The sequence below is a fragment of the Camelus bactrianus genome, chromosome 13, assembly GCF_048773025.1.
Source record: "Camelus bactrianus isolate YW-2024 breed Bactrian camel chromosome 13, ASM4877302v1, whole genome shotgun sequence".
Lineage (NCBI taxonomy): Eukaryota > Metazoa > Chordata > Mammalia > Artiodactyla > Camelidae > Camelus > Camelus bactrianus.
In genome coordinates this window covers 47,015,597-47,029,227 of record NC_133551.1, presented here as the reverse complement: position 1 = coordinate 47,029,227, position 13,631 = coordinate 47,015,597, and the positions used below count along the sequence as shown (strand labels likewise).

At 36.9% G+C, this 13,631-nt stretch overlaps 1 protein-coding gene across 1 annotated transcript in view; it reads right to left on the bottom strand.

The window, feature by feature from the left end:
* Positions 1-13,631, bottom strand: part of ZSWIM5 (zinc finger SWIM-type containing 5) — a 139,019-nt gene that overhangs the window by 35,613 nt on the left and 89,775 nt on the right. Inside the window, exons 3-4 of the mRNA XM_010946096.3 lie at positions 6,568-6,716; positions 5,156-5,306 (exon numbers count right to left, since the gene is read on the bottom strand). Coding sequence (XP_010944398.3) covers positions 5,156-5,306; positions 6,568-6,716 — 300 coding nt within the window. The remainder of the gene's footprint in view (positions 1-5,155; positions 5,307-6,567; positions 6,717-13,631) is intronic.

The window sequence follows — 13,631 nt, the reverse complement described above, 5'->3', positions numbered from 1 at the left end:
CCATTTTAAGTTGGTAAGAAAAATTTCCAAAACATCAGCTTTTCTCAATATAAAAAGTCAGATCTGCTAAAGTTTTCAGAAATGCTTATTTTTCCTCCCCAAAGGTTTCTTACAGCAGAGTGACTATCTTAATATCTGGATGTGTGCCTATGACGATGAACAAGACAGATCTGAGTTTGAATTCTAAACTCAAATCTCAGGCCAAAACATTTATTGTGAGCTTTCTTGTTTAGGGCCCTGTACTGGAGAATAAGACACTGTTCCTACTCTTGAGGAGCTGTCCAGTGGGGGAGATAGATAAATAAACAGAATGTCACTTGACTATGATAAGTGTTAAGATAAAGATACGTTCAGGGTACAACAATAGCACTGAGGAAGGGCATTTAGTGCAAGAAGGGAGGTGCTCAGGAAAGGTATCAACTTTTGGTTAGTTGACCTTGGACTTTCTGAACTTAAAATCCCTCAACTGCAAAGCTGAGATCATAAAAACAACTACTTTGTAGGGATATTATGAGAATTAAATGAGATAATATTTATAAAGGGTTTAACATATTACTTGGCATATAGTAGAATTTAGTATTTCCTTTTTCCAGGGAAAATAGTTTATTTGGACTTGGATTTTGATACTGTTGATCAGCTGTGATGCCTTAAAACTGTTACATTCTTGGCTTTTCTCTGTTGTGATAGCAAAGTATCATATATTCTATATAAACAATGATAACTGTTTCTTTGACCAGATCGCCCTTCACTTCAAGCAAACCTGCTTTTTCTTTGCAAGGCTGGCTATGGGGCTGAGCCAGAAATATTCTCAGTCTCAAGTTAACAATAAGTCTAGCTGTAGAGTGTCTTAAGTTAAACAAACATCCTTTGGGATGGAGCTACATTTATGGATGGAGGTATATTCAGACACTATTTCAAGGTTCCTCAGAGTCAAATAGGAAGGCTTTTTAAATGGTCTTTTAAAGATACTAACTGGAGATGATGAAAATTTGTTTCTATTGCTCAATTCAATTTTTCAAATAAACAATGAAAAATAAACCATATCATATAATGTAACAGTATTATATAATGATGGTTTTCAAGGAGATTATAGTTAGGAGTCACCCAAATAATAATTGTAATAAAGCATGGTAAATGCTATTATAGACATATATAAAGTTTTATGAGAATGTGTACGCTGGAACAATTAACTCTGCATGTGGGGTCAGGAAAAGTTATAATATTTGAGTTCATCCTTGAAGAATAAACATGAGTTAATTCTAGTAAAAAATGGCTAACTAAACAGATAAGTTTATCTGTTATCACCACTCCTTCCTGATACTTCACTAAAATGAAAGTAGAGGGATAAAAACAGGCATAAGCTAACATAGACACAGGGAATGGGAGAGATGAAAGAGAACAGCCACAAAATTTTGGAAACTGGCAAGTATGCGGATGAGTGATAGCTGACTTTATGGAACAGAGTAAGTTGAAATCTCCATCAACAGTTAGGAAAGCCTAGAAGCAGACTGATTGATGCTGCAGAGCCCCACTGAAAGTGGGGCTGAAAACAGTAGAATTCGTTAGAAGTTTGTCAAAGATCTCAGGCTCACAGATTTCCTCCTCTATTCAAGGTAGCTTAGGGCCTGCTCATTCCCTCTCCTGGAAGAAAACCAGAGTTTTACTCACTGGAAAGGTTGATTCAGAGAAGCTCTGGATTGGGAATACTACTTACAGCTGAGGGTGGGGTTTCCATACTAAAAACTAAGGGGTTAAGGAAAAAATTTATATTGAACAAATGGACACTTCCCGCCCCTACTGCTGCCAACCTTATTTCCCCACTTGGTTCTGAGAAGACTGTGACAGGCTTATAATCCACAACAACAGACTGGAGGATTCATCTCTGGGGAACGAATCAGTCCAAGGGGGAAAAAACACTGCATATTCTGATAGCTGGGGTTCTCCAATGAAAAAGCCCAGCCAGATCATCCTTAGTTAAGCTGACTAGTTGTGAAGGACACCCACATCCACTCACACATACACAAAGGACTTCCTTTTAGCTTTTAAGTGTCTTACAACTTAAATAGAAATGGACAGCTAAGGAACATTAGATACATGAAGAAAGTATCTTACATAAAGGGCAGAGAACAAAGCAAAGGGAAAAAAAATTGAAGGAAATACAAACAAGGCAGAGAGCAGAGAAAATTAAAGAAAAAAACTGTGTAACTGATACCCTCAAGATGAGAAGATACAGCATCCATGAAACAAGTGCAGGATGCAACAACAATAAAAAAGGGCTCCTGGAAATTAAAAAATATGGTAACAAAACATATATTAAAATTAATAAGATGCTTGAAAGATAAACGTGAGAAAATCTCCCTGAAGATAAAAGATAAAAAAAGAGAAAAGATACAGAAACAAAGAGAGAAAAAATGAATAAAATTAGAGGATCAATCTCCATTTAATATGTTCAGTCACATCAAATAACCTATCAATTTTATTATCTTCTTAGAGACATCCCTTCTGGAACCCTCTATTTTCTTATCCCTGGTCTAGAGTGTCCTCTAAGCCTGTTGCACAGTACCTAGAAGCTAATATCCAAATAGCAGGAGTCGTTCCAGACAAAGAGAGAAAATAAGAGTGAGGAAATGAAAAACAAATTTCAAGAAAGCATCTCAAACTAAAAGCCATAAGCCTCCTACTTAAAAAGGCCTACCAAGTATTAAGCAGATCAATTTTTTAAAAACACTGAAAAGACCAACAGCAAATATCATTGTGAAATTTCAGATTAATGAGGACAAAGAGAAAATACAAGGTTCCACAGAGAAAAAACAGGACATTCTCCTGAACCAGAATGGTCTGGTACTTCACGATGGGAAGATAGAAGACAACGGAGAAATGTCTTCAAAATTCTAAGGGAAAAGGACAATATTTTCAACCTAAAATTCTACACCCAAACTATTGATCAAAAATGGGGGTGAAATACAAACATCCAGCAATGCAAAATTTATCCTGAATTGTGGGAAATTCACCTCCCATGCATGCTGTCCTAGGAAGGTACTGGAAGATGTACTTCACCAAACAAGAGAGTAAGCCCAGAGAAAGGAAGATGTGGATCCAGAAGAGAGGGGGTCCAACACAGCAAAAAGGAAAAGGTAAGAGCTAGAATGTCGGTGCAATGTCTGCATGGTTACTGTGAAGCTCTCTACAGGTTTAGAGAGAAAAGAATCTAGATTAGGGATGGGAAAAAAGTTCCAGAAGGGATGTCTCTAAGAAGATAATAAAACTGATAAATTATTTGATGTGACCAAATATACTGAATGAAGATTTTACATAACAAGATGGAATTGAGGGAGATGTTGCAGAAGTATGGTGGATTTGGAGTCAGACAGGTCAGGGTTCCAGTTAGAGCCACCATTTACAAGAGCGTGACCTAAACAAAATACTTAACTTTTCTGAGCTCATTTTTCTCACCTAAAAATATGCAAATGCCAATATCTTACCCTAGAAGGAAGTCCATGCCTACAATCCCTTCTGAGGAAAGAGTCTAGAAGTCGCTCCCAAGTTGCCATGCATTGTGTCATGTGACCCTGGTCACAACTAGTTGGACAAGTAAATTCAGATGAATAGTTCAACATTCTCGTACTCCAGAAAGTGTGACTGTGTCATGGCAGAGACAGTTTTCTACAATTCTTTATTTTATTCCATATCCAGAAGTAACCAGAGCTGTCTCTGCTTCTTTGCGATAAACACACAATTACCTCATAGGTTTGTTGTAAGAACTAAACAAAACAATGTTGAGTACAATCTTTAACACAGAGACTGGCACAAAACACTCAATAATGTAGCTATTCATTATTAATGAGAACTCCAAAGCCATTAGTGCCTCAGGTGATATCAAAAAGCCTCAGCACCCAAACTAAACCCAACACTTACCAGCCCCAAAATAACCAAGTAGGTCCCAGAATCATTAAGCCTCATTCCCCAAGGCTTTTAGCCTTAAGACTATAATGTACATGCTTCGAGGGAATTCACTAAAATTCCTAAGCTGTAGTGTTTTTCTTGTGCTATTTTATATGAGTGGAAAGTTTGTTGTTGCTTTCTTGGGTGGAAAAAGTATGGAAGAGCTATATCAGAACTTCTAGAATATGCCATATAGAACTTTACCAGTATAACCCCAAAGTGGGGCCATGACTGGATGAGTTCAGGGTATGGAGGATACTGCAAAAAGGGAGGGGAGCTGTGTATCAGCACTGCAAAACTAGCCCTGGAACAGGGGAGCAGTAAAGAGAAATAATGACCAAAGATGATAGTGCTGATATAGGGAATCCAGAACAAAGAGACCAATCAGGAGGCTACAGGTCTAATTTAATCTGTAAGTCCCAAGGCCCTCAACCAGACCAATGGTGATGGGAAATAAAAAGTGTGAATGAACACTAAATTGAATTTTGAAGGTCGAGGAATCAAATTTACTTGATGACTGGATGTAGGGAATGAAAGAAAAATGAGTCCTTGACAGTAAGTTTGGCAGAGTAAGAAATGGTGGTGCCAGCGCCAGGTTCAGGGAGATCATTTTTGCGGAAGGCCTTATTTCATTTTTGAATTTCTCAAGTTTGAGGTGATCAGGAGATCTTTCGGTAGAAATGGTCATAGGGCAGCTGCTAATATGAGACTAGAACTCAGAAAAGTGGAAAGAAGATGAGGATGAGATCACCATAGAGGTAACTTGGAAGCCATGATATTTAAAAAAAAAAAAAAAGACGTATAGAGAAAGAAGAATAGAAGTCTAAGGCCCAAGTGTTGGGAACTGCCTTATGTCTAAGGGGTCTGTCTGGGAGTGATCAAGAAGAGCACACCCAGGGAGAGTGAGAAAAGTGAGGCTGATGAGTATTTGGAGAGCCAGGCTAATGCCATGCGACAGAAGCTAAGGGAAAAGTTTTTCTCCCATCAAAGGCTTCTATCTGGTAACATCTGGGAACAGAATGCTGATGTCAATAGCAAAGCACGATGCTGTGGAAGAAGACAAGTGAGTTAAGAATTACTCTGGGTGGCCTCTGTAGAGCCTAAATCTTCCACCAGTTGGGCTAAAGTTCACTTAGCAAGATCCATGTAATGACTGTTGCCAGGGGCAAGCTGGTAGGATAGACATAGCACTTTTCTGAGACATGGGACTTACCTAGCTCATCCCAGAGCTGCCTGCACTTATCTGTCATGCTTGTTCCTTGCTGCCTCCAGAGTGTGAGTCGTGGGTCAGCCATAAACTGCTCAGTTATTAGCGTCAGCATCCTGGCTCCATTGGAATCTCTCATCCGCAGCATCTCTCGAACCTGACACATAAGGAGGGGCAAGGGCTTGGTGACTGCACATCATAAAAAAGTAGGAGGAGAAGGAAGGGAAGGGGGAGGAGGAGATGAGGTATCTAAGCACAACATATCCAAAGAGCCCTCTTGTTCTGAGAGCAAGTCCTTTGCATGTATTAAGAAAGCCTGCTGTGCACAATGAGATACCACTTCACACTCACGAGGATGACTAGAATCAAAAAGTCAGATAACAACAAGTGTTGGCAAGAATACAGAGAAATCAGAACCCTCACACATCGTTGGTGGGAATGTGGAATGATGCAGCCACTTTGGAAATCAGTCTAGAAGTTCCTTAAGTGATTAAACACAGAGCTACCATAAGCCCTATGAATTCTACTCCCAGAAAGAAATGAACACATATATGTTCATACAGAAACACTGTACAAGAATGTTTACAGCAGCAATATTTATAATAGCTAAAAGGTAGAAACAATCCAAATGCCCATCAACAGACAAATGGATAAACAAAATGTGTGGGATCCATACAATGGAATATTATTTAGCCATAAAAAGGAATGAAGTACTGACACATGATACAACGATGTATGTATTTAAATACTTTAAAATACTATACTAAGTGAAAGAAGCCAGTCACAAAAGACTACAATGCTATGTGATTCCATTCCTATCAAACCAGAATAGGGAAATCTGAAGAGATATAAAGTAGATTAGTGGTTGCTTAGAGCTAGGGGAGGGGGACATAGGAAAAAGGTAAGTGATAGGTAAAGGGTGTGGGGTTTCTTTCTAAGGTTATGAAAATGTTCTAAAGCTGACTATGGTGATGGAGGTATATATCTGTGGATATACTAAAAACCACTGAATTGTACACTTTAAATGGGTGAATTTTATGACATGTGAATTATATTTCACTATAGATGTTAAGAGAAAAAACCAAGAAAACCTGCTGTGAGAGCCCCCAGTTCCAAAATACTAAGTCCCCTTAAGGCCCATTGGGCAGCCTTGGGTTCAAAGTAGAGGGAAGGTAGCTTCATGATTAACACTCTCAGCAATGCTATCTCATTTAGAGATTGGGGCAGAAGGAAGAGGACTACCAGGGTGAGGTAGCAGAGCTCCCTGGATGCAACCTGATCAGCTGCTCTGCTCACCCCCTCCCATTAGTTTTGAAGCATTCCATACAGCTAGGTCAAGTGAGCTAGCTACAATGCATGAAGCTAGAAGTCTGGTGAGCCCAATTTACTTAAGGGGAAAAAGCCTTTTCACATCTTACCTTGGCAAACATTGAATTGAGTTGCTTTCCAGAGCCATAGTAACCACCCTGGGAGAGAAAGAGCTTTACTTGTTCTTTCACCTGCTCTTCATCTAGATGCCAACAGTTCTCATCATCGATGCTGGCCCCAGCTGTGGGGTCGGGGGCACCTGTGAGGAACAGGAATAATGAAATGAATCCCTTGAGTTCCTGTGCTATACATTCAGCAAGAATGGCACTCTGAGTATATTCAGAAACAGATGGGTATTCTGCCTTAATCTGGGTTTTGCCAACTGTGTGGTCCTAAATAAATGTAAGAGATCTAACGCCGGTTTCATGTTCACTTAGGTCACAGCTGTATCCTCTTCCAAGGTTTACAAATACTATCCTGGGGGAAAAAGCCCAGAAGGAAATAGACAAACATGAAATAGTGATGTATTTTTTTTTCTAGGAGAATGACATTTCTTTTTTTCTTTTTTGTCCTTCTATGAAGTTCAAATAAATCTTAAAGTACATGTATTACTTTAAAACTAAAAAAATACTTTAAGAAAATAAAATTTTCTCTTTTTAAAGTTCACTATAAAATTGGAGCTTCTCAAGTAGAACCAACACTTCTAAATTTGTAGCAACTTGCCCCTAAAGCAAAGTCAGAGTTATATACAGAGTGATATAATTTTTAAATTTATACCCAAAATATCTTTCATACTTGGGCTCACCTACCTCAACAACCTCTTAAAACAAAGTTTTAATTATTTATGCATCCCTCTCCCCTAGCAGCTTATTAGTCCCTTGCTCACAGTTGAATAACCTTTAGCACAGTGCTGGTAATGTGACAGGCACAGGAAATATCTGTGGAATGAAAACTAAATCTTCTTCTCTTACTCTGTCAAAGACAGAGTCCTGTGATATGTTTTTAGAAACCTGCCTCCAGGTGACAAGAGACTGTAAGTCAATGCTATTTAGGTGTGGTCATGCAATTGGTTACAAATTCATGTCATGTTTCATCAGTCAATCTACCTTTTTTCTTGTCTCCTTATATAAAAGCCCTGCTTAAATGAAATCCAGGTCTGCAGAGAAAAGCTGCTCTTCTGCTAAATTTTAGTGCATCTTATTCTCCAGGTAATCAGGAGGACACACACGTTCATTTATTCTATAAATATTAATTAACACTATTAACTTCCAGTTTATGGTATCAACTATATGAGACTTTTCCTCAAATGTATTATTCTAAACGCAGTCTGATCATATCACTTCCCTGCTTAGAAGTTTTCAGTAACATACTATTCTTAATAAACTAAGTCCAAATGTCTTAGCTTGGCATTCAAGGCCCTCCCTGCTCAGCCCCTTTTGTTTCTAGCCTTGTATTTCCTATACGTACACTATGTTTCAGTTAGAAACTTAAGTGTTCCCAGAGGTCAACCACATTTCCTTATGACTTTACTTATGCTTTTCCCTTTACTTCCACCCTCCCCTCCGCCCCCGCCCAACCTGTTCTTTGGCCAAAAAAACAGTACTTCTCATTGTCAATATTGCCTCAGCTCTATAGTCAGGGCAGCAATGAGAAATGGAAACCATAAAGTATACAGAGAGGCTAACATTGCCAAAATTCATGTGCTGCTTAGTTCACTTGGTAGGACAGGCTCCTTTTTATACCCTCACTGAATTAGCCATATACCCCACTGCCACCTGTAAAAAGTATGCCCACCTTACGCTTATATGCGTGTAAAGGCAGTAACACTTTTCTTAGTACTTTATTACTACTTACCTTAAAGACTTGTTGCGTTTTGTTTTACATTGGAATTATGCATTTCTCAGATATTCCCAACTAAATTGGAAGTTTTTTTAGGAGTGGGGATTCATTTTTATACCTCATGATGCCTGGCTCATTATTTCACTGAGTTAATTTTTATAGAATGAATAAATATATGTCTTATTGACCATCTAGATTTAAGCTCCAAGGGGGCAAAAAATATATCCTACACTTCTTCTGTAAGCTGAAAGTAGCAAAGCAAAACAAATATACTTCTCATCCTTACATCTTTATTAATAACATCCATTTACTGAGTGCTTCCTACATGCCAGAGTAAGCACTTTTTATACATATCCCCACTAGAATGTATGCTCCTTGAGGGCATAAACTGTTTTATTTGCTGGTATATTTGTAACATGTAGAACAATGCCTGGCACATAGTAGGTGCTCAGTGAATATCTGTTGGGTAAATTCCATTGAATTCCCCTAACAACTCTATGGTGGTATCATTATCCTAATTTTAAAATGAAAACAACTAAAGCTTATACAGGTAAGTAATGTAACAGATGAAAAGTATGAGTCAGGATCTGTATGTTGGTCTCTCTCTTTTTTTTGACACTCAAGCTGATCTTCTAATTCTCTTGCAAGTGCAAATCATTTCAGAAAAAAAAACCAGTAAGAGGCTGACACAATTTTTAAGATTACCTAACAAGATTTAGGAAAACTAAAAATTTCCAAAGAAAGTTATCTCCCAGAAGCTCAGATAAAAGACAAAGTCATTTACATAGTTTGTGTTTGCATATTAAGATACATTGCATAGCATAAGGAATTATAGCCATTATCCTGTAATAACTTTTAATGGAGTAAATAATCTGTAAAAATATGGAACCACTATGTTGTACACTTGAAACTAATATAGTACTGTAAATCAACTATAATTAAATTAAAAATAATAAATAAGGTTAATATATGTTGATCTCTCTTCAAAGTCTGTGTTCTTCATTGCAAAGCTATACTTTGGCCTCCAGCCTCATTAGCTGTGATCTACCACCTGGTTTTAGGACCTGAATGTAAGCTGGGTGGTGTGTCTGAAAATAGCCAAATCCTTTCTTGGTCTATTCTACCACATAGGATATAGGATAAGTCAGAATAATGCATTTTCCTCACAGTGGAATAATAAGAGTTCTCACCAATACAGTGATTCTCAAATGTTAATTACTTGGAGTTTGTGTTAAAAATGTAGATTATAGAGTCTCACTTCTGATTCTGGTTTTCAGTAGCTCTACAGAGACAGAACTGAGATAAAATGAGATAAACTAGGTATAAACTAAGGACTGGGCCTCTGAGTACCTTGTTAATGAGGAAAGAACAGCAATAGTGCTCCAAAGCAAGGGGCAGAAATGGTTTGAATAACAGTGCTGACTCTTGGGTGGTTCAATTAGAATATGAAAAATCAGGAGCACGACCCAGTCTCCCAAGGGAACTGGCCTTAGTCAACTGGTTGGAGGTGTGCAGTGACACCCCTCTAAGGATCTGGAGGGGTATGGAGAGTACTGGTGAATCTTTGGCCCAGGTGGTGGTAGTGGTAGAAGCTGCGGAGGAAATAAGGCACAGTTGATTAATGTCTAGTGTACAGACAATGTAAAACTGCTGGGATAGGGCCAGGTTAAGGCAAAGCCTAGACAATTACTAACAGTAAAATTTCACCTAAAATGTCAAAAGGGTTTGTTTATCTGATAGGAAAGAAAGGAAGGTAAACTGTGTAATGTTTTCTGGTCTACAAGGAACCCAGGAGATGAGAAATGGGTGCCAAAAAGGGTGGTTGCAGAATAAAAGGAAAGTAAGTCAATATTTGAGGCATCCAGGTAACAAACTACAAGGAGCTGATGTGACTGTTGAAGAAACCCAAGTCATCTGGGTGAGCATGAACTGGCAAGAGGCCCAAGGAGGATTTTCTAAGACCTCTTCATTCATTTAATGCTTATTAGAGCCTCCTATGTGCCAGCATCTGTGCCAAATACTGGGTATATAGTGTTAAACAAGCAGATACAGTCCCTATCCTTGTAGAGCTGACAGGCCGGTTGGGGAAAGGTATGTCAAGCAAATAATCACACACATGTACGTATTTGTGTGCAAAGAAAGACAAGTCAAGTGAGTTTTCCCTGAGAAAGTGACATTTAAGCGAACACCTGAGGAATGAATAAGAGTTAGCCTGGCAGAGAGTGGAGGAAATACTGTGTGTATTTTTTGCTCAAAAAAGCAAGAAGCCATAAATTATTACAGTAATTAAGTACACATATAATAAGGGAGAGAGAATAGGAAAAGTATTCCAAGCAGAGGGAATATCATGTAAAAATGAAGGCAAAAGCCAGATCATGCAAAGCTTTGTAGGCCATATGAAATTTGGATTTTATCCTAAGAGCAATAGGAGGCCACTGAAGGATTTTAAACAAGAAATGACATGACAAAATCTGTAGTTATAGAAAACTTACTTTGGATGGCCATGTGGAGAATGGAACAGAAAGGAGTAACTGTGGATATGGAAAGATCAGTTGGAAGGCTATAGGAGCAATTTAGGTGGGAGATTATAGTGGTTTTATTTGGGGTGATGGCAGTATCAACAAAGAGAAGTGGAAAATGATGAAACATTGGGAGATAAACTTAACAGGTCTTACACTAGAATGAATGTGGATTATGAGAAAAACATGTTAGAGATGACCACATGATTTCTATCATAATTTGGTGGCTAGATGGTGGTGCTCTTTACTGAGCAAGTTTGAGGAAGAAGATAAATTCATGTTTGGCTATGTTGATCTTGAGATGTCTCTTTGATATGGACTAATCAGTTGGATATAGGAGAAATAAACCTGTGAGTCAGTATACACATGACATTAAGGTTAAGGATATAGCTGAGATTGCCTAAAGAATCATGTAGAATAAGAGGAGAAAACTTAGGATCAATCTTTAAGAAATATCAACATTAAAGGTCAGGTAGTAGACAAAAGAACAGCTTTTAGGAATGAATCAATAAGAGCACAGATTATTTTAAATAGATAAACCAGGCCTAGAGTTCACAACCAGCTTCTTGAGATGTCTCTCACTCCCAGGCAAAATCTTAAAAAAATTGATAAAAGTATCCCTATACGTGTTCATGGGTTAGAACATTTTTAGTCTTTTTATGAAAAGAGATGAGTATGAAACAAATTGCCCTCAGTGGTAAAGTGGACCCAGTCAATATAATTAACACTTTAACATTTTCATGTGAAAAATTCTACAGGATTATAAGGAAAATGGTAACAAGTGGAGATAAAATAGAAAGGATGTCTTCTATAAATAATTATGAAACAAACTATCATATGGTTGAGGCTCCAAGTTAGCACTGAGGCCGGAACAATGAGACCGGTCCTGAGGGAACTAGTAAGTCTGTGGAACCAATTTTTCTTTCATTCTTAAACATCCTTTATTAAATTATAAAAAAGAATACATGCTTATTGTAGAAAATATACTAAAGCATAAAGAAAATAAAAATCCACCTATAATGCCTCCAGCCATAAGTTACCTTTGTTAATATTATGGTATATTTTTTTCCAGTCTTTTTGCCCTGTACATATGCATGCAAACATGCTTTTTAAATTAAATTAAAAATTCTAATTGAAATATGTTATAAAAAGTGTACAAATATTAATTTTAAACCCTGATGAATTATCACATAGTGATTATATTAGTGTAATTATCACTGAAGTCAAGAAATAGAAGCAGCAGCCTAGCCTTTCCTCTTTTCCCAAATGAACCACTATCCTTTCTTCTAAAACTAAGGACTTGTTTTTGAACTATACATAAATGGAATCATACAAGATTTATTCTTTGGTATCTGGCTTCTTTAACTCAACATAGTGTCTGTTAAGACTCCTATTTTTGTGTTTAGTGATATTTTATTTTCATTGATGTTTAGTATTCCATTATATGAACATATTAATTTATTAAGCAATTCTACTGTTGATGGACATTTGGACTGTTTCTATTTCAGGCTATTACAAATTTTGCTACTCATTTCCATTGGGTATATATCTAGGAAAAGAATTTCTGGGTCATAGGGTACACACAGGTTCAACTTTAGTTAGATGATGCCCAACAGTTTCCCAAAGTGACTATAACAATTTACACTCCTACCTGCAATTAGTTTCAGCTGCTCAATATGCTCACCAATACTTGATACGGATAGTTTTTAAAAAATTAGCCATTTTGGTGAATATGTACTGGTATCTCACTGTGGTTTTAATTTGCATTTTTGATTACTAATTAAAGTGCCTTTTTAATACGTTTATTAGCCATTTGGATATCCTTTTTGCCAACTGCCTTTTTGTGTCTCTTGTCCATTTTACTATTTTTAAGGGTCCTTTACGTATTTAGGATATAAGCCCTTTGTCAGTTATATGTACTGTAAATATCTTTTCCCACTACTTGCTTGCTTTTTTAGTATCATAATGGTGCCTTTTGAGAAACAGAAGTTTAAAATTTTTAATTTAGTCCAATTTATCAATCTTCTACTTAAGACATTTTTTTCTACCTCAAGAACACGAAAATATTTTCTCATGTTATCTCCTATATGCTTTATTGTTTTACTTTTCACATTTGTATCTGCAATTCATTGGCAACTGATTTTTCTGTATGGCATGAGTAGGAATCAAGTCTTTTTTTTCCCTGCATGAATTTCCAATTGATCCAGGATTATTTATTCATAAAATTCTTTTCCCATTGCTGGGCATTTAGTATCATTCTTCTGCTTTGGAAACTTACATGTTTTTGTTGTAGGAAATTTTCTTCAGTTATTTCATTGATGAATTCTTTACCTCTGTTTTGAATTTCTGGGACCCCTGCTTTTCACACATTGGAATTCCAGGACTCATTCTTTTAATGTTTGATATTTTTTTCCTTCTATTTTTCATCTCTTTGTCTTCTTTTTTAAAAAAATCTATCTTTCTGCTCTACTTTATAGGAATTTCTCCTTACCTTTATTTTCCATCATTTCCATCATTCAGTTTTATACTTTTTTACCATTATATATGTCATATTCATTAGTTCTTTCTTTTCTGTGAATTGGTTTTTTTGTAATATCCAGTTTTTATTTCATGGTTACAGTATCTTCTTTTATTCCTATGATGACAATATTAATAATTTTTGAAGGTTTTCTTCCCTCTGCATAGTTCCTATTTCCTCCAAATTGCTGTTCTATGTTTGTTAGTTCTGGTCTGCTTCTTCTACAATATTCAGCACTGTTGACCATTCACTTCTTAAAACTCACTTTAATACTGACTTTGGTAATAATTACTTGATA